Below are 26,930 nucleotides of genomic sequence, written 5' to 3' on the forward strand. Positions count from 1 at the left end.
ACTAATATGGCATGTTCAGTACAACTAACATGGCAAATTCAGTACAACTAACATGGAAAATTCAGTAGAAATGGCATGGCAGATTCAGTAGAAATGGTATGGCAGATTCAATAGAAATTGCATGGCAGATTCAGTTCAATTAACATGGCAAATTCAGTGCCATACAAGTGGCAACTGCAGCTATTCCTTCATGGCATTTTTACTTCAAATTCTGATGCCCCTGAAGAGTCATTCTCCAATTTTTACAAAATTTAGAACATCTAGATTACAAAAAAAAAGACACCATGGACCAAGTCACAGTGTTCCAATGTTGTTTACGGATTGCCCGTCCCTTTCTTTGGTTTCTTTTGTTTTGCTTGAATCTCCAATCCCGATTTGTATCTTATCTCTTTTGGACGCCCTTTTGTGATGGGACGGGGCGGGTTCCTAACCTGTGTTTGTGTGCTTTCTGTTCCAGATCCTACCTCCGAGTTTTCAGATGATGGCCCCGTGGACGAAGGCACACTCGATGTGCGGGGAAACCTGTGTAAGGCATCCTCAGCTTTCCTCTTCTTGATCTCATCAAGCTCTCTTTTGAGGGCCTTCCTGTGTTTTTCTGCGACCCTTGCTGTCTCACCACTCTTGCACGCTTCATCAATTAGTTCAGCATAGTTCTTTGTCAACACAACGTGCCTCACGGCTTCCATGGTTGACTCTGGTCTCTCGTCATGCACGGCCAAAACTGCGTTTGATGTTTGCGGCGCCAATGCGTCGTCAGCGTCCCAAGTCCATCGCCACCTTATGAAATGGCGGGGCATTCGTGTCACCGCGTTCATGTCCATTACTTTTAGAATGTGACAGCACACAATCCCGTCCCGTTCGAATTTGCAGCATTGGCAGTAATATTCGCCTTCGCTTATCGATGCCTTCACAAAGTAGTTCCTTCCCTTGTCCGGGTCTTCAGGTTCTGAATCCGACATGCCCAGGATAGAACACCCCTTGAACGTATGTTCGTCCACCTGGAAAGCCGTGTACATGCTCGCATGCTTTATTTCTTCCTGGAATCTGCAGGTTTTGTGTGGTTTTTGTTAAAGTCTTTTATGAAGTTTTTTGTAGCACCTTTTGTTGTTGTGGCCAATGGAATTACAATTCGTTCAAACATGGCAACTACAGTTCATTAAACATGGCAACTGCAGTTTATTAAACATGGCAATTGCAGTTCATTTAAACATGGCAACTACATAACAACTTCATTTTGGCATTTGCATTCCATACCATCATGGCCAGTGGAATTACAGTTCATTAAATATGGCAACTGAAGTTCATTAAACATGGCAACTGCAGTTCATCAAACATGGCAACTGCAGTTGAGCAAACATGGTAACTGCAGTTGAGTAAACATGGCAAAATGCAGTTCATTAAGCATGGCAAACTATAGTTCATTAAGCATGGCAACTACATATCATGGTTACTCTGTACCTAATGGCTACTTTTCAACAAAATCATCATTTTCAAATAAGCATTTTCAACTGCATTGCATTCTACATGGCACCTAGTACCTTCATGATTGTGCAAATAAGATTGTAACACAACTGACTTACTTGTTGAAAATCTTGTTGGTGTATATCTTGCTCATCTGCCTCTCCATTGGTAAATACGTTAGCAATTTTGGCTGCTTGAGCACGGTGTTTGCCTCTTGCTGTAGCTCGGATCCCAGTATTTTTTGTTGCAAAGCGGTGTACTGCTTGGCAAACTGTAGCAATGAGTTGTCAGGGCTCATGTACCGCTTCAAAACAGCAGTGAACCCCTCACTGCGCTGTGTAGTCTGCAGAAACGGGAAGAAGCACTACATGAAGTAGGCCGACACCCAGTACATTCGTTGCTCCCACAAGCTAGCAAGCGTCTCGTGGTCTTGGACTTGATATGTTTCAATCATAGCCATCCAGCTCCTTTCAAACTCCTCCACCGTCAAGCTGTGGTCCACGCACAGCTCGAATGCCTTGTGCAACTCTGGACGGTCAGCAAAGAACGGTCCTAGCGTCTCCTCAGCCTTCTTTATAATGTGCCACCTGCAGTGCCTGTGCACTGCCAACGGAAAGACCTCCTCTATGCCTGCACGCATGCTAAAATCATGGTCTGTTATTATGTTCATCGGAGCAAGTCCACCCATGCACTCCAAGAAGGTCTTGAACAGCCAAACGTACCCATCCGTGTCTTCATTCCGAACGAGCCTGCATCCGAACTGCAATGACTGATTGTGGTTATTTATTCCTATGAATGGAGCGCATGGCATCTTGTACATATTAGTGAGATATGTCGCGTCGAATGAAACGCAGTCTCGGAAATGTTTGTAGGCTCTTCTTGCAGCACCATCCACCCAATACATGTTCCTGACACGGTCCTCATTGTCCAATCTTATCCTGTAGAAGAAATCTTGATCTTCTTTCGCTTTCTCATCGAAGTTGGCTATCGTGGCTTCTATGGCAGCCAACTTGCTTTCTCTACGGTACTTTGTCTTTAGGTTTGTGATGTCCGCTGGTAGGTAGGGCATGACTCGTTTTTGCTGTGGATGAGGGAGAGTATTTGCACCATTCTTGATGGACCGACGTTACAATCATGTAGTAGCTTTATGAATTTCTTCTCGAGGGGGGTGAATCCTCTGTGGGCGGTCAGAAAATTTACCAGGTCAAACTTCTTTATTAGCTCGTGGTTGTGCTCATCAAAATATTCAGTGACCACCCACTGTGCTCCATCTATGTTCAGCTTACACCGGACAGGGCATTCTGTCTTGACAATGATACCTCTCTTTCGTTCCGGAACGACAGGCGCATCACCTTTGCCCTTCTTGTTTCTTCATGCCTTGTAGCACCTCATCTCACCTCTGCTGTACTCGTTAGTTTTTTTAATTTTCCTATGGTATTCGGTGTTGACCGCAAACCCATGGAACTTTGCATATGTCTGGTAGAATTCCTTTGCATCTTCAAACGAATCAAATCTCTGCCCAAGATACGGTGGCTGGGGTACCATGATTTCTGGTTTCCCACCATCTTCATCCCCTTGTGCTTCATCGTCGGTTTCATCATTCACTTCAGTATCGGTGGCTGTTTCATCTGCTTGAGTGTTGCTTATGCTGGTGTGCACAGGTGTGCTTGTCGGTATTGCTGGCACGATTGCCATTTACGACACTGACTCAGCATTGTTTGTGGCATGAGTGTTGGCTGGCTGGTAGAACGCGTCTTCTGTGTGCTCAGAGCTCCCCGAAGTAGATGTCCCCGCGCCGCTGTTAATTGTAGTTGAAGGTCCTGCAATAAAAAATCAGGTATGAGCGTAAGATTTTGCTTGAATGTCATGTTTATCGTAACGGACTACAACAACTGCATGTGATTTTGCATGACATCATTCACACAGCAGGCCGTGAATCTGCATATGGCCATGCATGGCAACTATAATTCTCCAGTAATGGCAGCTACAGTCCAACCACATGGAAACTACCGTTGCCAACACATGGAAACTACCGTTGCCAACACATGGCAACCAGCGTCTTTTAGCATCAGAACTTATAGCATATAGCAATGGCAGATATAGTCCAACACACATGGAAACTATTGTTGCCAACACATGGCAACCAGCGTCTTTCAGCATCAGAACTTGCAGCATATAGCAATGGCAGATACAGTCCAACATACATGGCAACTACTGTTGCCAACACATGGAAACCAGTATACTTTAGCATCAAAACTTATATTCTAGGCTTGAGCTCAATACGCAAATGTGAAGAATCATGAATGTTGCACACACTCTTATAGCAATTGGCAAATCCCAAAGACAATATACGACTCTTTGCACACGACCACTTGGTAGCATTTTGTCTTTGTTTTTTCCACCACCACCATTACAAATCTACTTTTCTTCACATGTTATTCCCCACAAAAGCAAATGCAGTACTGTTTTCTGTTTTCACTTTTTTTACCTTGTTGTGCCGCATGTGCCGATCTTGTGTGGTCTATCATTCCAATTTGATGTGCTCTATATGCAATAGTGCTTTCCTGCAACTGTGAAGCTTGCCATGAGATGTTTGCCGATGTGGTTCCACCGTAACAACCTGTGATCATGGTAGCAGTTGGTCATTGCATGGAAACTGTAGTTTGTTCAACATGGCACATGTAGTGGTCCAACCATGCCACACAGATTTGTTCACACTTGTCATCCACGGTTGTTTAGACATTGCAGTCACATTTGATTATACATGGCAACTGCATTTGTCCAGGCATGGCAACTGCAGTTTGTCCAGCCATGGCAACTCAAGCTGTCCAGGCATGGCAACTACAGCTGTCAGATATGTTCCTTTCTCCTAACTCGTTGTCCACAACTTCACTTTCATGCACTCACCTGTGTACGACGTTGATGGTAGGTACATGGTTGCCGCCTGATGCCATGTGCAGCATGAAAGTCCTACATTTTTTCCGACATAACTCATGAGTCTTTTGCCATCCTTGCAAGTTTAATTTCATGTCCACAATAGTAAGTTTCTTTTTCGTATGTGTTGCCTTGATTTGCCACATTAGCTAGCTGAAGTTGGTTGCCCGTACATTTGTCAACGTTAGCGCCCTGTGACGAAACTTGCCATGCTGCCCCCCTGATTGTGGTTTGGTCATAAGAACCTGCTAAAAAATAGATTGTAGGACATAAGTAGAATGACATCTTCATCGTCACGAACATGGCAACTGTTTCTTCTTTGTTTATCATGCATCGTACCGATGCCCGCGTAGTGCTCTAGTAGTGGCAGCAATGGCCCTGAAGAAATGAGTTGATTGTACTCTGCTGCATCCCAAGGTGGCGTTTCCGGCCTTTGAGAAAGCCAAGGATCAGCTCCATCTTTGTGATTCATTCTTCTGCCTTTTCTTTTCTACCACTGTGCTTTTAGTCACTACATGAACAAGAACGCATCAACAATCTGCAAAAAGTGTTCTTGATGTTTGCATGTAGAAGATAACACGGCAATCTCATAACATTTCTTGCGTAGGCAACCAACACCTCATGGCAAGTAGGACATGCACATCCATTCTCTTTTCTGAATTCTAGATGCCATCCATCATTTTGAAGCGATGGCAACAGAAAATAAAATAGGATGGCAAGCAATAAGATAACATGGTGGCAACTACGGACAACGATAGATGGCAACTGACGTTAGATACAAGTGGCAATTATTTTTCCTCCCTCCCCATGCCAAATTCCTCCTTTCTCTCCCTATTTTATAGTGATTCCTACGCATGCTTCATTACCAACTACTCGCATCAAGCCAACCCAGAAGCTTGGCACAAGTCTAGCATAGTATATGGCAGATCTTGCGTATGTTGGTGGGCAAATACAAAGACACACAAATTCGTGGGGTGCTTGCCCTGATAGCGTGGATCCAGTCGCCATCTTCATGGGCAAATTTGCAATTTTAGATTTTTGGACAAAAGAAGGTCGAGAAACAGAAGGAGATCGGAGATCCACCTGTTTTAGCTTGTCGTCTTGGGAGGGCGGGGTTGGAGTGGGAGGGGTGGGGGAGGGGGTGGGGTGGGTGGTTAGCGGTGGGAAGGCGCTAGGGATCTGCTCTGGTTGCCATGGCAACCAGAGAAGGAAGTCGACGGAGGTAGGGGATCGAGAGGTGCGAGACAATGGCGGCAGGGCGGACTGGGGATCGGAAGGAGCCCAGAACGGCTGGTGTGCTGGGTCGTGCGTGTAGCGCGGTCATTTGGCCCGGACGTGTGGGCGGTTTTGCCACACACCGGACGTGCGGGCTGTGGCTGCGCGTGCCCGGACGCGGTCGTGCGGGCGGGTTCTTCTGCATGCCACACGAGGCGTGCGGCACAACCACCTAATACACTACACGTGTGGCAGTTATCGGTGTCCAAAATTATTTAGTTAATACGGATATTTAATAAAATTAAAATATTTAATTATTACATAAATAGTATATAGTCATGGCTTATATTTAAATTATAGTAATTGAATATTCATATGAGCAGTTTAAATTATAAATTATTATTATTATTAGTTATAAAAACATTGAACTATACAAACGTGCATATAATTATTGAAATGTTGTATACCTAAAATAATTTTATGAATTGTAATTTAACTTTTTTAATTCTAAATTATGCAAACACTGTTATAATTCATAAATATTTCTTAAATAATATGTGAACAATTTTATAAACACAAATATTCGTTCGTTATTTTCATTACTGAGATTATAATTTAGATTTTGTAAAACACTTATAGTTTTGATACTTTCTACAGAAAAATAAAAACACTAACAGGTGCAGAAGAAGCCGCAAGATCTGCAGCCCATTTAACCTCTGCCTGCGCTGCGATTAAAATACATTAAAGTTTTTACCCTTACTTTGGAAGAAAACTGAATGGTGCGGTGGTTTGCCAGCTTGTTTGCATGGACTCAAATGACATGCACGACCTACTTCTCATAGAGGTTGTTTCGAGTAGAGAACGAGAGACAATCCACAAGGATGTAAAGTGAACAGTTGTCTTTATTGATGACGGGATTACACATATATATAGCTCCCGAAGGGGTGCGTCCGAAGAGGCATGAGACAACCGCCTCAATTAGGAAAAGCAGGGATTAATAGGATTAATTAAATCCTAACACTCCCCCTAATCCATGCTTGTTAGTGTAAGTATCATCATCTTGAAAAAGCTCCTCCAAAAACCATGTGGGAAAATATGAGGAGATAGGTGTTTGATATGTTGCTAAAACTCCTTCAAACCCAGTGGGAAAAATAAGGAGAAAATGACACAACATATAATGGTCATTGTCTCTTTTAACTCAATACGAGAAAACTCATAGAGTTCAGAGGACAATAAATATGTCATATATACTTTCCCAAAAACCCCAGTGGGGAAAAAAGAAAGTATGACATATGATCTCATGTTGATATTACCTCATTAAAAACCTTTATGAGAACCTGTAAAGTAAACTCATGAAGGGAAAAAGAGTATAATATGATGCATTGAACAGGAACAATTCAGGAAGATACTCCCCCTGATTCTTGCAAAATTCAAAGCCGTCACATACCAAAACATAGAAGTTGGTAGAGACCCGCTGAACAAATCAGTCACATGATCTGATTTGCAAGATATGCAATATAGTGATATTGCTTATTATGTAACCTGTTTGCATCCGGGCAACACAAGAAACATTATCTTTGAGATAATGGTTGGTGAATGTAGCCATGAGGTCTGTTTCGAAGACTCTTCATGAGGGGGCTACCACACCTAGTAGGAACACTAAACTTGTCTACGATCTGACATAGTGGGGATCTGATCGATGTATCCAATGATATCGGTGTTCACACTTTCTGTGAAACTGAAAAACCAGGACAAGATGTTTGATGCCTTGGAGATATCGAAAGATATTCTTGAGTACCAACCAATTGTGTTTGGTGGATCCAATGGCATTATGGAACGTTGAGTCCCAATATCTCATTTCTGTCATCTCTTGGTCTAAATAGATCTTTCTCTACGTCTAGAGAATGAACTACCATGAGAGTTATGGATGGATAATATTTGTCCACAATTAATTTCTCCAATATATTTTGGATATAGACAACATAGTATACCATAATGCATGAATGAAGGTGCTCAAGTTGCAGTAACGAGCGGTGTTTTGGTTTACCCAAATCCTTCATTTAAACTCCGTCATTTAGATGATTACATGTGTTGTCATTGCAGACACACAAACATGGATAATCATCATTGTAGGAGTAATCCTTGTGAATAAGGACCTCACTATGTCGGTTGTACCATATGTACCGACAACAATAAGTCTTATGGTGACTTACTGATTTTACACAATGTATGTTGCATTTTGTATTTCGATTCAAAGTTGAGACTCCATCGGGAATCAATCATATATGTCTGAATCTAGTGATCGACATGGATATGTAATCACTACATCTATCAACTGCAGAGATAGATGATTTTGTACTGCCAGTGATATAAGTTATCGGAAAGAGATTCCACCTCTGGAGAATAGTTGGGTATCTGCGTGAACCCTTGTGCTACAATACTTGCTCTATGTTTCACCACCTCATTGTTCTCAATTCCGTTTCCAGAAGAAAACTGGTGTAGGTATTGCTTATGAATACCTTCCCATTATTGAGCAAGATCATTTCTACCTAGATTATACCCTTTGCTTGAGTTCAGTCCGAGTGTTGTTCACACTTTGCCATGGCCATGGTCTTTGGATCTAAATCATTTGAAAGGTTTTTGCAATCTAGTTGATAAATATATGTCGACAATTGTAGACTTCCGGTTATATGAATTCTCCAGAATCTATATATCAATATAGACTTGATGGAAATATCGTTACCCATGGTGACTGCTCGCGATTTCCCAATGCGATCGAGTCGGGTATTCTGATGTCCTGGTCATTGTGTGCACTATGACCTGGGTTGGTGGAGGTTTCCCGTCCACTAGGTGTATAGTACCCAATAGGTGTCTGTCAACGTGAAGTTGACTTGCATTTACTGATTCACAGGCCTTGATATCCTTGCTTGCGGGAAGCTGAATCCGGATGTACTTCTGCCATACACCTCCCCTTGTTGCGATGAACAGGGAGTGGAGTGAATTTTGTTGGTACCATCACTCTTTCAGGCATGAATTGTGTGACACCTTTATAGTCAGTAAATGAATCTGGCAGGTTATTTGCAATGTGATGCAAATCTTTTGAACGCATGGTTCAGATCTTTGAGTATGTGGATTTGAGGCAGAAAATGTGTTGAACATTCCACTAATTTCCTGGCATTCTTTATGGTACTTGAAATCTCCCCCTAATGCCTGGAAATGTTCCTCATTGAATCAGCATACTGGCCTTGAGGTATTGACGGAAATACAGTTATTCCTCACATAGATCCCAACTATATGTTGAGGGGCCAATGATGTATGTCGGGTGGTGATATCGGTATGCAACCGAATTACCGTAGATAGGAAATACTTGGTAGATATCCACATATCAAAGATAGTGGGGAATAATATTATGCAGTTCTGTCATGAGCATGTAAAACTGCATGACTCCAACGTAAAGTTGGTAAGTTGCAATTCCAAAGTAAAGATAATGCAATGAGCTTAACTCTTTGGATAGGATTCTACCAAACCATTTTGAGTCTAGACATTAGGACAAATTGCTAAATTTCAATCCAAAAGCTATAGAGATGGCCCTCAAGGAGAATTCTGCAATGTTATCCATTCAATTTGCTTGAAATCGATGTCAGGATAATGGCCAATGGTTTCGTGTGAATAAAGCACACACTTAAGACCATCATGTAGATATATCTTTTAGAACCATGGATACCTGAATAGTCTACTCAATGGCTGGGAAGAGCCACTTACCTCGACTTGATGCATTCAAGGAGTCTGAGTGGTTTAGCGTAGACTTTAAGGTGTGCGATCCTTAAAATTAGCTTCCCTGTGTCACTTGTAGTGCACATAAAATCCAAATGTTATTAGAATTTAGCATCATAACAATCATAAACCAATGGAATTGTTGATAGTTTCGGTTTCAACCCAATGTCAATGATGACCAAAGCAGGAATGCCAAGTTTGTCATGCAAAGACACTCTGGAAAACTATCTCGTACGCAACATGTGCTACGAGTTTTGTAGTATGTGTAGTGCAATGCCGATGATACATAGAGAATGTGCTTGCCATATCCTTTGCATATGGTAAAGAGAAGATATTTCTCTTTGTTGTCATCATAAGTTTCGCTATGGAAACTATTTTGACGGATACCTCTATAGTTTAGTAGGGTACGAGTTAAACCTGGGAAGCAATAAAGCATCCCGATGTTACTCGGGTACCCACAGGGATAGTAAATATGACTCGAGTTGAGCCAACAAATACCTCATCGTGTCTAGCGATTTTAAAATATCTCCTTTCTCTCAATGAGAGTGGAAACATTGGACTTCCCTGAGTATAGAGTTTGTGGTGCATATGTCCACAAGGCACATATCATTTTTCATCGGATTGACTCTCGTAGAAATCTATATATAGACATGAAGATTCTCAATATGAAAATCACTGTCAGATATATAGAATACATACAAATGTATTTGTACCAAAGTGCTGATACAATATATTGTGATATACAATATATGATGACAATAATACTTATGTTCTTATTAGAACATCATAAATGGACATAAATTATGTTGACCACTCAGGAGATTGAGAGACTAGACGAAGTCTTCAAACATGTTAGTTGAGTCATATTCAACCATCATATTCTCTGTGCCCATAGGATCCCGTCACTGCTGGTGATGTCGGGTTGAAGGTTGAAGTGAGCTCCAAACCTTTGCCCTTGAGGTCTGTTGTGTCCTAGAAATTGCTGATACAGAATAACCAGATGCAGATATTTGAACCGATATAATGCCTTATGATGTATAAGACAATATTTTTCTGTTAGCGGTGTGATTCCGACCAGAAGCGAATCCTGGATTGCACACATTATCCCACGAGACACAAGAGTGATCATGATGTCCATGGCCTAGATAGGGCAGTGGTGGCCATTGAGGATGAATGCCTCAAATTCTATAGCCATATGTTACCGCTATGGGTAAACCAGAGATAATCAATTTACGTTTAGTAAATTAAAGACCATCATGGTTGATGTTGTAATGAACTTTAGCAAAATCAATGGGTATTTCAAGAAGTTATCTTGAAACCATAAGTGTGAATCTCAAATTGCTAAATATGACACCTTGAAGATAATCTCCAAAATAGAGTAGATCTCGCAGCACTAGGGAGTATAGTCTGATGAAATCAGTAGATACTCACTCGTAATGCCTTATGTCATGACTTAGTAAAATGTGTGGGAGAGCACTTTGTAAAGCAATCATAATGTCGAAAACAACAAAATGTAAGCTTTATCAGTAGTCATCGATAATCTGCGTAGGTAGTAGATCCATATGACTACCTTGTGATCCCAAGCATCAATTTGACGAAATCACTTTAAATTTTGCATCTGTATTTGAATGAAATTGAAAATTTCAATTGCAAATTGATGTATTAATCTCGACATGTGTTAAACATGGAGATAATACATTCTAGAATACATCATACTCAACAGAAATACACTACTATTGTAATTAATAGTAATGATGTTGCGAACTTGACGTTCAAGTGTTGTATAGATCTCAAATTAAATGAGATGATCTTGTATCAAGTTGCAAGATAATTCAGCAAAGTGAATTAATATCTTGCGAGAGAAAATTAATCTCAATCGCAATGAGATTGTTTTGCGAAAGAAGAAAATTCTCAATCACAAATCAGTATTGTTGTGCGAGAAAATTAATTTCAATCGCAAAAACATGTTCTAGAGAATGTGGTAAACACATCGAACATGTCAAGTATCAACATACACATATTTCTGGAATTGTAAAACTCAACAGAAAATGGGCTGAAAATGCAAAGTCTAAGAAACCAGATGGCTCGATTATAAAATACAGTAAAGCGTAAAGCTAAACTGCAGAGATCCATAAGCCTCAGGTTCAAATTAGAATTTACTTGGACCCACTTAGCATTAAGATAAAGTCCGAGGACTAAATCGAGGAATGGCTGAAAGGATCCCCTTTCTTCCTCCTATGTGGTCATCCCGTAACCGTCGCCTGCGAGAGGCCGATGCCGTGGTTGGCCGCAATCGCGGGCGTTGCGTCGCCCCCACGCCACATCGAGGGGCGACTCAGCGTGGGCTGCAGAAGTCGCGGTTGAGCCAGCCGGATTCCGTCGCGCTACGCGCCGGGCAGGGTATGGCCGTAGGCAGCCATGAGCCACTGCCGTGCCCGAGGGCGCTTTGAGCAACCCCACCGGAGGACGCTGATGAGCCGCCGTCCGGGGCAGACATCGCTAGGAGATGCGGCGTAGCGTGACTGCATGTTGTGCCAACCGCGCGTAGAGCCGGAGTGGAGCAGGGTGCTACCGCGCCGCGCTGACCTCTGGAGAAGCCGAGTCTAAGGGGCGCCGGCGCCGGCGCGCGTGCGGCAGAGATAGCCGCTACTTCGATGGATGAATGCAGGGAGCGGCCGGACTTTGCTTCATCGCTGGGCAGATTCGATGAAGCGCAATTGATTAGATACTTCTTACTCTGGATTTCTTAATCACAAGACAACCAAAATTGACATCTCATGATTACTATCCTGTACGGATGGATGGATGCTTCGAGGCGCTGCCGGAGCATGTCCCTGCGCAGCCAACCGTGCAGATGAATGGATGCATGCTTCGAGACGTTGCCAATGCATGTTGCCGCCGCCGCCATTGCCGTTACTCATTGGCGTCGCGGCACCGCGCCGGTAGAAGAGGCGTTGTGGCCGAGCGTCTCCGCGGCCGAGCGACGGTTTCTTCTTTTCGCGTCGTCAATTGCTCGGGGCAGATTCTAGGTGCTGATAACGTGTTTCGGGTAGAGAACGAGAGACAATCGACAAGGATGTAAAGTGAGTCTTTATTGATGATAGAATTACACACATATATATAACCCCCGAAGGGATGCGTCCGAAGAGACATGAGACAACCGCTTCAATTAGAAAAAGCAGGGATTAATAGAATTAATTAAATCCTAACAGAGGTGATAAAATCTTCCCACATCAACAGGAATTTTTTTTGAAAAATATTTCAAGGGTGTTTTTTAAAAAATCTGGCCACATGCCCGTTGTCTCTGGTCGAGTGGCTGACAGCAGGCCCCATGCGCCTAGTCAGCACCTGTTCCGTACATAAATGAGATAAGCTTGCACGTTAATGCCAAGTTTTTGCACCACTTCAATGTACACCATAACTTTTAGCACCAAAGTGTCCGTTTACGCCAAGTTATAGCACCACGAGTGTAATTGACTCATTTTGTTCCCCACTAAAACCCAAATCAATTCGCCCCACCTTTCTTATTTGTTTCTTCATGCTTGCTTTGACAAGTGCTAATTCAATTCAATTTTCCCGCAAAAAAATGTGCTAATTCAATTCAAACACGTAAATACTACTCCAACAATCTTTCAAAAAAAATCTTTCTAAATGACAGACATAATTTTTCCTCTAACAACCTTTCAGAAAAATCAGATATTTCTCAATGACAAATCGCTAATGCCACGCACTAGCCATTTATTATGTCCTTACTATTGAATCACAATCATAACTTCCCTAATTCATCAAAAATCACATATCTTTTCTTATCTTTGTAAATTACAACAGAAGTCTTCCGCCTCACCACTTACCAAACTAGATGATACCCCCGCGCGTTGCTGCATGAACTCTTAGTCATATACACATTGTAATACATAAATGGAATAACTTTGTTTACGGGGTAGATATATGATCCTAAAATTAAAACATTGCAATTGACACAATAACTGGAATAGGTAATCTCACATGGCTTGCATAAGATGAGCACAAAGATCCAAATCCATGTAGTTGAAGACAACAATCACATGTAAGCAACTAATAAAAAATGATATAAGATATTCTTTTGACATACTTAGTTAGTGATGATTTTTTCATCTAATAAAGCCGCCAAAGCAATGGATAATGGAGCTCACAGGAGAATATTCATGAAAAGGACCCATTAATTTATGCAAAATGGTAGGAACATGATATAATATTATGCGTTCCATTAGATATTTTACCAGAAATTTGGTAAGAGTGATCACACATAAGCTAAAATTTGGTAAGTGATCACACATAAGCTAACTTTATTACATACTTCCAGGCACATTAACCTCTGTGAAATGCATTTGATAACCATCCATGATAAATGAGCACATCAATATTATGCAAACTGATTGTTGCTAATATTTTCTCTTAGCAGAAAGTGCCAGGGGCCTAGACTGTATGAAGTTGTAGTATTTGGATTTTTGGCACCTCCTTCATGTGGCTTTGAGAAATTGCCACTTTGCATATTGACTCCATAAAATGGCCACTTAGATCGTTGACACCTTGATTACTATGCCATTAGCACCTCTTTTATTCATTTTTTTTCTTCTCACATAAGTAGGCTCGTGAAAGGACTAAATTGTCCCTGTGGGCTGTGGCTATCTAATTGTATCCTAGCTCAACTGAGTTGATCACCCAGCCTTCCCGGTCGCCGCTGCCACTCGCCCGGTCCATGCTAGTCCCGCCTGCCTGCTGGATGGGATCATCGCAGAGGGAAGCAGGTAACACAGATATCGCTAGTCTCTTAAGACGCCATCACGAATGTCCACTCATAAGATGTCTTGTGCTGTTTGTTGCCCTGTGACATATGATGCCATGGACACGGTCCCATGCTTTGCACGCAACAAAGAATAACACATTGTCAGAGAGATTATTATGAAAAGCAAAGTGTGGGATCTGCACTTACTTATCTCTGAAAAGCAATTTGAAATCCATGGGTGTGCTCCTAGAATTTTGCATCTCGTGCAAGCATCAGAGATCAAAATTAAATGTTGAACAATGCGGAAGGCCACAAGTGAAGATAGTCATGAAAGCAAGTGTAAATTATTACGGAGAATCGATTGGCTAGGATAGGCTTGTCTTCATATATCCTGTGGAATATTTCAAAATGCTGGAAGTACCCTCTGTAGCCATTTTTAGATCGAAGAGCTTTCACATACATTAAGAGATACATATACAATCATGCAGATGCATAACAACAGTTTAGTACTAAGCTTGTACCTCTGTAGCGCTGCCCTGGTTGCAATAAACGAAAATTTTCTTTTAATAAAACGGTCATCTGAAGTTCAGTGAACATCATAGTGCTCTCAGTTTTCCTTCACTCTGTGATTCTTCCATTTGTCGTCTCCACTCCAGCTGATACAAAAACGAATTCCAGATTAACCCATAAGAAAAACCTAGTCCATGATGAAAAATAGATGAAAAGAAAGTCAAGTGGCACATTAGTGTTAGACCAGCTTGCTTACTCAAGACATAACGGATTGAAGTAATCAGCGGTGTCTTAATTAGGAAATCATCCAAGAAAATCATAGAGGAGAAGAACCTTTTGCTCTACTTGAATATATGGTTCATGATAACTGAATTTTTAGTTCCAAGCTAACTGAAATTGCGACTTCAGATCTCACATAAGAAACAGACTGAACCAAGAGTACCTGTGCGTTCACATCTAACAGGAGTAATTTGCAAATACTATGCAGATTCAGGAGAGGATGCCTAACAGGAGTTTCCACGGCAATCCGGGGGGTGGCGCGATGGCTGCAAACACGAGCAAGCAGGAGGCACGCGGTCAGCGATGACGATCTAGCGCAGTAGCTCAACCTGGCGACTGGTGGCACACATTGTACTGCTACGATCTAGCGCAGTAGCTCAACCTGGCGACTGGAGGCACACATTGTACTGCTCTGACCACTTCAGGGATAGTTCTTTTCAAACTAAAAATGATATAATCAACATGGTGTCAAATAAAAAAACATGAATGCACCTTTAATATGTTATCCATGTATTGTTGAGATGGCAATATAGACTCAAACTTTGTCAGTACAGTGTCGAAACATGACTGGTATGACACCAAATCCACTCATTCTATCTTTGATAGTACAGCCAACGAAACTTGCCATGTGAAAAGTCCCCAGCCAACTTCAGCACAAAGAGAATAGATCTGCAACAATAGTGTATGAATCAGTAATCTATACAACACATGTGCTATTGAAAATCAATAATGTAAGAGGAACGCCGGACTACTGTACATTACCTGGCCAGCATGGCGCGATTTCAGAGTAAAGGAGAAGACACCAACCTGATGTTGGAGGCGATGGGGGCGACGCTGCTCCACTGTTTAAAGGCGAAATTTAGTGCCGGTAGGGGAAGTCGCCGAGAGGCGGCGGCAGCGTCAATTCTGGGGTGGTAGGACGGTGGTGCAGGTCGTCCTTGAGGAGGTGGAGTCGTCGAGGTGGCCGGGGTTGGGCGCGTCGAGGATGCAGGTTAGTGGGGCGGTGGTGGAGGTCGTCGCCTCGGCGACGGATCTGGCCGGTGCGCCTGGATCCGCGGAGCTCAATCCTTGTCGACCGGAGGTGGTGCGATCCTGCAACGGATCTGCTGTGGGTTGCCGGTCACCGCCCGGTGGTGATTGGGTGCTGGTTGACGACGTCGCGCCGCCCTGGCTGCTGCCATGACACAGGGAAGGGATGCGAAGAGAATTCTTTTTGAGGGCCAAGAGATGCGCGAAGAGATGGAGCGATGGGCTTCTGTCGAGCTTCTTTTTATCGGTTTGTACACTGACAGACAGACAGACTCTTCGGTTACCCAAGTCCAAAGAGGCCTCTTCGGTTTCTAGAGAGTCCACTCACACTTTTTTTTAAAGAATGGGGTGAGCTGCATGACCAAAATAATTAGGCTGGTTGTAATGGGGAGTATTATATACTAGTATCATGCATATGATACTAGTGTATGATACTACATCTCTAATGCATAGTATCATATATTAGTATCATGTAGTGTTCTATTTATTGCCATGCATGACACAAAGTAGTATAACATTTATTATGATATGGTATCATGATATGATACTTCATCCTCTCTTTCTTCATTTAATGTTATGACACTTCATCAAAATTGCCTTAGTTGGCATGCATGATACTAGCTATGATACTACCATTACGACTAGCCTTAAAGTGGTGTTTGGTTCTCTAGTCCTAGGACTTTTTCTAGTCCCTAGAATTTTTTGAAAAAGACTCTTAAAGAGGTGCTTCTAAAGACTTTTAGCAAAAAGTCGTAAAAAAGTCCCCCCCCCCCTGTTTGGTTTGCTAGGGACTTTTAAGGACTTCTTTTAGTCCCAACACAAAAAAGTCCCTGGAACCAAACATCCCCTAAGAGTAGGTGATGATGTGGCAAGGCTGCTAAGGTGAATAGGCTGCATGTTAAGAGAAATAAAATAGTGAGGATGAACTATTTAGGTATTATAGATTACAACAGAAATCAAAATCCCCAACTTCTAAGTTTGTGCAGCGGTGATCCTTGGATTAAGATAAAAACCACCTCCTCTTTTCATTCTCATCTTACAATCCCCGCAAACAAAACCAACGAAGAAACAACACTGAAAGAAAAAAATCTGCAGTGGCAAATCTAACCTACACACATACAACCCGTGAGGGAAAAGGAAAATGAAACATGCACGATCGGCTTGCCCGCTCGCCTTCCTCTTCTGTCTTCTCTGCCAATCCCATTGCTACAGTTCTCTCGTCCTCTCCAATGCGGCAAGAGCTCAAGATGGACCTATCGACATGAGATTGAGCCACACGAAATAGGCCGGATCGATGTCGCTACGTACGAGAGCCTCCGGACTTCGGGGGTTCCCCCTTGCGCAGGAGCTTCAGGGTGAAGCTGTCAACATGAGCATTAGAGGAGATCGATCGACCGATGGACGAATGGGGCTGCTGGGCCTCTTGATCAGCTTGCCGTTCTCTGCCCTTGCATTTGAAAAGTCACTCTGACGCCCCCCGCAGTTGTCCTTCCCTTGCACCTTGCATTGGTGACCACAGGAAGGCGTCTCTTCCTCTCTCTCCCATCTATGGTGATGGCAAGGGGAGAGTCCACACTCGCCACCCAAAACCCTAAACATCGTGACCGTGTACGACATCTCTACTGCTTCACCTAACTCTCCCTCGAGTCGGTTCTCTCACGACCATGGAGCAACACGTGTGCATGTTGGCTCGCACCATGCCCTAGATGACGACACCGAGGACAATTGGGTGTGCAACGACGTGGAGTGGCGCCCTCCCATCACTATGACACCGAGGTTTGAGATCATAATTAGAACATGAAGAATTGTTTGTGTAAGACTTGGATATATTAAGACGAACTAATTCATTTAGTCTTTTGCTTCAGTATAACCAAGCACTTGTTGTTTTTCATGTCCTGCTTGATCCCCCGTTGCTCTAAAAATTTGCGGCCGCTGCTACTGCATATTTACAACACTTGCTATTGCAATATTCTATCAAATCTTTTTTTTGAAGTAAGTTTTACAAATTGGACAACTATGAGAGCTACGTTTTTGGGTCAAAAAGTGAGGGGCCACGGCTGCTGCCCTATTACAGGGCTGCTATTGAGATGTTCTAACACCTTAAACGTGATTTGTGGAAACTAGTTTGGCGAAATCTCCGTATTCAAACAAACCATACAAGTGGACACCTCAAGATTTGATACTTTGGTCTAAATTATCTGTAGCTGCCAAACTCAGTAACCCAAGGTGTAATTTGCTTTTTTTGCTTTTTATTTGCAAAGGATTAAATCTACAAAAGTTCATCAAAGGTACAAAGCATCTCTAATGAAGCGAAACATCGACTGGCAAGCATTATACAGATCCATTACAGACATGTAACAATTTCTGAATTTGTAATGTTTTCCCAATTAGGCTATTCAATTTAGAAAAATATAAACTATTTATCCCACAAATAATAGCTATGTTAAGTTTTGGCTCCTCTACCACACAACTTGACCCCTGATTAAACTGACTACCCAACACAAATTAATAGGTTTCGGAATCGATAAGAGCCAAATGTCAGGTTTTATGGATTTCAGCCCGAACGTGCTCTAAACCACCGCCACCGGATCATTTGCACGCATCTTGGAGCAGCCGGAGTTAGCCATGTCAGCTCATGATTACGTTCGCGAAATAAGCGAACCGTCTCGAACGCCTCTGTCTCTTCTCACTCAGTCTTCCGTCACAACGCCCTTATCCTCTTCCTTCCCACCCACTCGTCCCCATTTCTCGCCCCCATTTCTCTCTCTCTCTCTCTATCTCAGAGTTACCGGTGGCGAGTCCTCCCTCTCTCTTCCCTGGCGGTTCTCCGGCGTTGTTGCCGACTGCGATTCTCAGCGGTGCACGGGCGGAGGCAGAGGCTCGGAGCTGGAGGCTCGCACGCGTCACACGGCAGTCGGATCTCGATGCCGCGACCTTGTCGACGACGGCGAGAAGAGGAACCCATGCACGCCGTGGTGGTACCGTGATTCGGTGGGACGGAGCTGCCGGAGGCGGGGCACGGAGGTGCTCGTGTGGGCCGTTTGCATCCACCCCCTCGACATGTGGTGGTGGTCTGGTGGATGGTGGATAGGTCTCGCCGACGGCATCCCGATGCGCGGCCGTGTCGACGGTGGTGGTTAGAGCGGCTGCGCGCTTGGTGAAGCCGTAGTGTTTTTGGGCCGGAGTTGATGCTCGGGTGTGCCGGCGCCCCATCTGGTGCTGGAGGGAGATGCTCGTACGCGCCAGCAAGAGCCCGCCATAGGTGTGGATCCTACACCTTCCGTCGCATCCCCACGTCTCCTCCGCCTACAGCCTACTCCGGTGAGCACCCCCTCTCTTATTTTTCCAAGTAGCTTGTTGATACAGTGAGTAAGGATATGGGTGTGGCATCGATATTAGTCTTCATTTCCTTGTGCAAATACCTTTTTCACAGCTAAACAGCATGTTCCGCCATGTGTATCCCTCATTTTCCATACCAGTTTTCCATGTGCAGCTGCAAAAATCATGAAAACTTTCTGAAAATGGTTTATTACCGGTACATGGCAAATTCTGAGAACAGTAGCAAGACCAATCATGCTCTACTTTTAGGTTCGTATCCATGGCAATGTTGCCATGATTTTTTTATTTTATTACATGTGCATGTCACTTTAAGATAAGCTTGTCATAAAACATGTCAATGTTGCCATGATTTTTTATTTTACAGTAACACGGTGAAGGAGCTTGTGTGGGTGGATGCTCCGGCGGCATGCCCGGAGACAACGGGTGGAGGAGCTCGTGTGTGCCTGCCCTGACGGAGAGGAGCGGAAGATGCTCTTGGAGTGGGAGCACAACGCTCGTGCTCTGGCGGCTCCGGCGACGTACAAGCAGCTGCATGAGCGCAGAGAGGAGCTTATCTTTTGTTAGATATGTTTCATGCCTCCTCGAGCTCGACCACCCGCGGCTATGCACTGCTAAGGCATTGGATCCCTTCCGGCAGGTAGCATATTGCTCATCCCATTCTGTAACACCCCGGATGTAACTTTCCCTATTTGTACTCCAACTCTTGCCGTTTCCGGCGTTAAGTTATATTTATTTCCTCGGGTTCGGATTTTGCCTCCGTGTGTTGTTGTTGTTGCCATGCATCTCATATCATGTCATCATGTGCATTGCATTTGCATACGTGTTCGTCTCATGCATACGAGCATTTTCCCCGTTGTCCGTTTTGCATTCCGGCGCTTCGTTCTTCTCCGGTGGTCATTTCTAGCTTTCTTTCGTGTGTGGGGATTAAACATTTCCGGATTGGACCGAGACTTGCCAAGCGGCCTTGGTTTACTACCGGTAGACCGCCTGTCAAGTTTTGTACCATTTGGACGTCGTTTGATACTCCAACGGTTAACCGAGGGACCGAAAAGGCCTCGTGTGTGTTGCAGTCCAACACCCCTCCAATTTGGCCCAAAACTCACCTAACTCTGCTCCATGTCCTAGAGCGTTCGATCACGATCGCATGGCCGAAAACCGCACCTCATTTGGACTCTCCTAGCTCCCTCTATGCCTATATATACACCCCATTCCAAATTCGCGGATCCTCTCCCCCCCTAACCCTAAAAATCCCAGATCCGCCGCCGCCGGACGTGTCCGGAGCGGCCCGGACAACGTCCGCCGCCCCCCGCGCCCAGTCAGACGCTGCCATGTGGCAACCGCCCGCGGCCCGGCCGGCCCGCAGTCGGCCCTCCCCGCCGCCCGACCGGGCCTCTCGCCGCCCCGCCGCCTGAGGGAGTCCGCCGCCCCGCGCCTCTCTTCCCCGCCGCAGGTCGCCGCGCCGGCCGCCGCGCCCCTCGCCGGAGAGCCCCGCCGCCGCCTCCCTCGACTCCGGTGGCCGCGCCGCCGCACGCCATCGCCGCCCCTCCGCGCAGCCTCGTCGGTGTCCGCCTCCGCCTCGGCCGCGCCGCCCGGCCTCGCCGCCACCGCCCGCGGGAGGTCCGGCCGCTCCATCCGCGGCTGCCGCCGCCGGATTTTGCCTCGGTTCCCGTGCGCGAGATCCAGATCTGGAAACCTAGGTCATTTTTTTCTCTAAGTCCCAGGATTTTCAGTCCATATGCTCCTGTTCGAGGCCCCGTAACTTTGCCTCCGTAGCTCCGATTCATACATATAGCATATCAAAATGTTCATCTCAGAGAGTACATCATTTCATTCCATTGCATCATTTTCATTTGAGCTCATCTTGATGCCCGAAATGCTGTTAGAAGAGGGCTACTTGAGTTAATTGTCAGATCTGCTACTTCATCTTAGACTTTTGTCATTTTTTCCATGATTAATGTGTGCATGATATGCCCGTGAGTTCTTCATATGTTTTGTTAAGGTTTTTGCCATCTTTCCAGAGGTTCAACCCATGTATTTTTAGGATGTGTGTGGTGACTTGTGCAAGCTTGCAAAGTGGTGCACTTGCTAATTCTGTTTTCAGGGACTTAGTAATTTCACTAAGTCCTGGGATTGTTTAGTTCTTAATGCCATATGTTCATGTTGTTCCCTAGTGATCCGTGCCTCTTTTGAGGATGATTAGTAAGGGAGTTTTGTTAATATTGTAGTGCTCTATCCATCCATGGCGGCTTTGTTTGCAATTATGGAGCACCCTAGTTTGAGTCAATCGAGCTCTACTTTTGCTTCGTTGCGAATCTGGGCAGATCGTCAACTTGTTTGCGATTTTGCCGATGTTATTGTAGTTGATCCGTGCATGCTATGTCATTGTTCTTGCCATGTCTAGCTTGCATTTTGTGCCTTACTAAGGGATGTGTACTTGTCTTGCCATGACTTGCACCGTGGTGAGTGCATCGAACCCGTAAACATGCCTTCGTGAGTTATGTTTCAGCATGTCTCAGTTTTTTTTCCAAGTCTGAAACTGATTATGTTTTTGCTATGTTCGTGTGCTTGTTAGTATATTTTGTGATCCCTTTTGGCTCAAGGTCAATAAGGGACTTTTGTTAAGCTTGTTGAGTAGCTCCATGTCATGTCTTTCTTTGTCATGTTCAGGTCCTGTAGCATGTTGTTTTGTTGCTCCGAAGAGGGCTATATGATCTGAAATTCCAGACAAGTGTTAATTTCACTAAGTCTGAGATCTGTTTTACCATTTGCGTTTTTGCCATACTTGTTTGAATCTGTTAATGGATGATTTGGCCATAGCTCAGTGCTAGACTTTTGTTAAGCATCTTGAATGCTTCCCTACCATGTATTTTGATGTCATGTTTGGATGCTGTAGCATGTTCATCTCATTGCATTTAGATGCCTACTTGCTGTAAATCGCAGACCGGAGTCGTTTTTGAATCGCTTGCCATTTCCAAACCGTAACTCCGATTCCGGCGTTCTTTATATCGTTTTCAAGCGATTTCATCTCATCTTTCCAGTGGCACACTTGGTTTTCTAGGTTGAGGCCAGGTTCATGAATTTTCCTGTCATATCTTGCATTTTGCATCCCGCATCGCATCCCGCATAGCATATCATCTTTGCATTTGTGTTGTTTAAGTTTGCACGTGGTTGATTGTATCCTTGTTGCTTGTTTGTCTTGTTTGGGTAGAGCCGGGAGACGATTCACTAACGAGGAGCCCATTGAGTTTGCTTTTGAGGATCCAGTCAACTCTGACAACTGTGCAGGCAAGATGATCATACCCTCGAAATCACTACTATCTTTGCTATGCTAGTTTGCTCGCTCTTTTGCTATGCCATTGCTACGATGCCTACCACTTGCTTGCAAGCCTCCCAAATTTCCATGTCAAACCTCTAACCCACCATTGTCCTAGCAAACCGTTGATTGGCTATGTTACCGCTTTGCTCAGCCCCTCTTATAGCGTTGCTAGTTGCAGGTGAAGATTGGAGGCCGTTCCTTGTTGGAACATCTTTTATTTACTTGTTGGGATATCATTATATTGCCTTGTTATCTTAATGCATCTATATACTTGGTAAAGGGTGGAAGGCTCGGCCTCTCGCCTAGTGTTTTGTTCCACTCTTGCCGCCCTAGTTTCCGTCATATCGGTGTTATGTTCCCGGATTTTGCGTTCCTTACGCGGTTGGGTTATAATGGGAACCCCTTGATAGTTCGCCTTTATTAAAGCTTTTCCAGCAATGCCCAACATTGGTCTTACCATTCGCCACCTAGCCTTTTCTTTTCCTTGGGTTCTGCAGACTCAAGGGTCATCTTATTTTAACCCCCCCCGGGCCAGTGCTCCTCTGAGTGTTGGTCCAACCGAGCGATGTCCGGGGCTACCAGGGGCAACTCTGGGCTGGCCTACCCGACGTCTTGCTCATCTGAGTGTGCCCTGAGAAAGAGATATGTGCAGCTCCTATCGGGATTTGTCGGCACATTCGGGCGGTGTTGCTGGTCTTGTTTTAACCTGTCGAAGTGTCTTGAGTTACCGAGATACCGAGTCTGATCGGAACGTCTTGGGAGGAGGTCTATTCCTTCGTTGACCGTGAGAGCTTGTCATGGGCTAAGTTAGGACCCCCTGCAGGGATTGATCTTTCGAAAGCCTTGCCCGCGGTTATGGGTAGATGGGAATTTGTTAATGTCCGGTTGTAGATAACTTGAACCTTAACTTAATTAAAATGAATCAACTGAGTGTGTTATCGTGATGGCCTCTTCTCGGTGGAGTCCGGGAAGTGGACACGGTGTTGGAGTAATGTTTGCGCAGGTTGCTCTCTAGTTTCTCGCTCGCGCTTTGCCTCCTCTTCTCGCTCTCCTTTGCGAATAAGTTAGCCACCATATTTGCTAGTCGCTTGCTACAGCTCCACACATATTTTTACCTTACCTTGCCTATAAGCTTAAATAGTCTTGATCGCGAGGGTGCGAAATTGCTGAGTCCCTGTGGCTCACAGATTACTATTACACCAGATGCAGGGCCTGATGATTCCGCTCCAAGAGACGCGTATGAGCTCAAGTGGGAGTTCGACGAAGACTCTCAACGTTACTACGTTTCCTTTCCCGATGATCAGTAGTGGTGCCCAGTTGGGGGTGATTGGGACCGTGTCGCATGTTGGGTTCTCTTTTATTTTGGCGCCGTAGTTGGGCCATGAGTGTTTGGATGATGTAATGTTATTTATGTACTTGATTGACGTGGCGAGTGTAAGCCAACTATGTTATCTCCCCTTTTTATTCATATTACATGGGATGTTTGTGAAGATTGCCTAACTTGCGACATATGCCTTCAATGCGATTATGTCTCTAAGTCGTGCCTCGACACGTGGGAGCTATAGTCGCATCGAGGGTGTTACACATTCGCTTCAATCTTGTCAGTTCATTTGCAAATTGCCATGTCATGACGCAGTAGAGGCACAACAGAATCTTTTGTTAAAATAGTCTCAGTGTAAATTGTTGTTAATTCTATGAGTAAATGCATGTCATCTAACAATTAGTCATGGCAACTTCACAATTTTGTGTGTAGTAGTGTCTGTAATAGCTTTAGAGATGATAAACATAGTCTTCCCTTCTTACCACCCTAATTTACAATCTGTAAATTGCCATGGCAATATATTCTTCTTTTTGCCATGGTGGGCACTTTCACACATTTTTTGGTCATGTTATGTAGTGATGATTTTGTTGCTGAGAAGAAAATTTTCACCCAAGTTCACAATCAGTCATGGCAATTTAGCTCATATTTTTTGCCATGAGCATGGCAAATTTTTCTTCTTCTTTCGCAATATGGAAATTTTTTCTTTTCTATACAACGATGGCAAGTCTAGTCCATACATCACGGCAAATTTAATGCATGGACCCTGGCAATATAGTCTTTTTTTGCCATGGGCACTTTCACACATTATGTACCTTGGCATGTTATATACTATATAGTGAAGATTTTGTTGCTGTGATGGCAATTTTTCACTCAAGTTCACTATCTCCAAAATTGCCATGGAAATTTTAGCTCGTTTATTTTTCTGCCATGAGCATGGAATTTTTCTTCTTCTTCTTCTTTTTGCAACATGCCAAAAATGTAGTTGATATTTGCAAAGTTCATGGTAATTTTCATCTCTGTCCTTGTTCATAAAGAGTAGCAATTTTATACTGTATAAGCCTCTATACGACAAAATTCATGTGATTTTCCGTGGCACCTTTTTATCTAAAAACATTTGCCATGGCAACATAAGATTTTCAGAAACATGGCAAAGTTTATATATACTAAAAAACATGGCAAATTAATATGTTCAAAAACATGGCAAACTTAAGATCTTCAAAAACATGGCAAACTTCTCTTAATTAAGCTGTTTAAAACATGGTAAACATGACAAAGTGCCTTAATTAAGATGTTAAAAAACATGGCAAACTTGCCATGGCAACTTAGGATGTTCAAAAACACGACAACCTAAGATTGTTCAAAAACATGGCAAACTTGCCATGGCAACTAAAATTGTTTTTTTTATAGATGTGTTTTTTGCCATGGCAACTAAAAGCATTTTTTGCCATGGCAACTAGAAGCATTTTTTGCCATGGTTCGTTGTGTCTTTTGCCATGTCCATCCAAAGAATGGTTTGCCATGACAATTACAAATTAGTTTGAGAACACGACAAGTTTTGATCTTTCAAATTTGTTTTGCCCATGGCAAAAGTTTTTGATCCTTTGTAATTTGTTTTGCGATGGTGATTACATGTACGATATCACTACAACTTCAGATGTTTTCTCCATTTTTGAAATTTTTCAATGCGTCTACAGAAACATTTTTTCGCCATATTTTTTTGTGTGCATATGTTGCCATGATGGCAACTTTTTTCATAGTGTAAACTTTGTAGTGATGGCTACTTAAAATGTTTTTAAAAATGTTTCCATGAACATGACACTTTTATTAAAAAAGGTAGGGTCATGTCATATCTTAATTCGAAGAATGTTGCAATTTTTAACTTTTCTTGCCATGGCAATTTCTACTCTTATTTTCCATGGCACCTTCACACTTATTTTTGCCATGGCAAAATTTAGATTTATTGTCATGGCAACACTATCTATACTGCCATGGCAAAATTTTCTTTTACATATAAGTCAAATTATTTATTTTAGTCTATCATGGCAAATTAAACTTACTTTCTATTGCCATGGCAAATTATTTATTTTACCTTTTATTGCAATGGCATTTTTACATTTTCTTTTATACTATTTTATTGCAAAATTGTTGGTCACAGCAAAAAGCCCATATTTTCTTTTTCGTAGCACACCAAAAAAGTGGGCTTTTATTTGTCACAGAAATAAAAATCCAGGCTTTTCTCATTTGTTTTCTTATACTGGGTTTTCTTTTCTGTTTTTCAAAAAGAAAAAAAAACCAACGATGAGGTGGCGTTCGGGCTGGGGTGGTCCTCCCACCGAACGAAATTGTTCGTGGAGTCATCCCTCCTACCGAACGAGGGAGTTCGGTCTGGAAGGTCCCCAGGCCGAACGCACGCGCGTTATCGGCGTCCATAGGTTTTGACCAATAACTTGGTAATGATTTTGTATACGTGGAAAGTGGCAACCCAAAGAGCACAAAATAGAGGAACATGATACTAACTTTGATCGGAAAATAGAGTGCAAACAGGGAGCCGTTTCCTCACCGGAGTTCACCAAGTGGAACCGTTGCCTAAACTATCGCCCTTACTTTACTTTCTGGAGCAGTTCCAGCGAGCGAGCGTGGGGTCTGAGAATTGTGTAAGCACAAAATAGCTGAGGAACTAAAAGTAGACTTTTTCTGATCTATCATCTCCATGTTCATAGGAACTTCAGTTTAATAAGCACGGATCTCACTGAAGAAAAGTGTCTAGATAAGAAACGCGGAGTCAATGATTTTTTGCCATATATATAGCAACGCAAAATTTGCTGTATTAATCCATCATTTGATTCAACCACCTTATAACTGAGAAATCTACAGGAACAGGACGTTCCCTTTGACACTGAAGGTAGTACAAACTATTCAGCAGGATGCTGAATACCACTAAACTCCGAGGAAAAAAATAAAAGAATGAAAAAACCGTCCTAAAAGGC

The 26,930-nt window shown here is 43.4% G+C and overlaps 1 protein-coding gene and 1 long non-coding RNA gene across 3 annotated transcripts; both read right to left on the minus strand.

Annotated features, from left to right (window-relative positions):
- Window positions 1-314: 314 nt before the first annotated feature.
- On the minus strand, window positions 315-2,530 carry LOC125554718 (protein FAR1-RELATED SEQUENCE 5-like). Its single transcript, XM_087520329.1, has 3 exons — window positions 1,898-2,530; window positions 1,581-1,804; window positions 315-1,044 (listed from the first exon to the last, which is right to left on the minus strand). Exons 1-3 carry the CDS (start codon window positions 2,528-2,530, stop codon window positions 315-317), a joined length of 1,587 nt encoding a protein of 528 aa, XP_087376455.1.
- Window positions 2,531-13,565: 11,035 nt separating this feature from the next.
- On the minus strand, window positions 13,566-16,233 carry LOC125529968 (uncharacterized). Of its 2 annotated transcripts, XR_015600618.1 has the most exons (4): window positions 15,746-16,233; window positions 15,431-15,607; window positions 15,102-15,204; window positions 13,566-14,805 (listed from the first exon to the last, which is right to left on the minus strand). It is a non-coding gene; the product is annotated as an uncharacterized LOC125529968 (long non-coding RNA). The 2 variants fall into 2 exon arrangements; XR_015600617.1 differs by lacking the exon at window positions 15,102-15,204 and having other exon boundaries at window positions 15,746-16,231.
- Between the last annotated feature and the right edge of the window lie 10,697 nt (window positions 16,234-26,930).

Source organism: Triticum urartu, chromosome 4A, assembly GCF_056163025.1.
Source record: "Triticum urartu cultivar PI428250 chromosome 4A, HENAU_Tu73, whole genome shotgun sequence".
Lineage (NCBI taxonomy): Eukaryota > Viridiplantae > Streptophyta > Magnoliopsida > Poales > Poaceae > Triticum > Triticum urartu.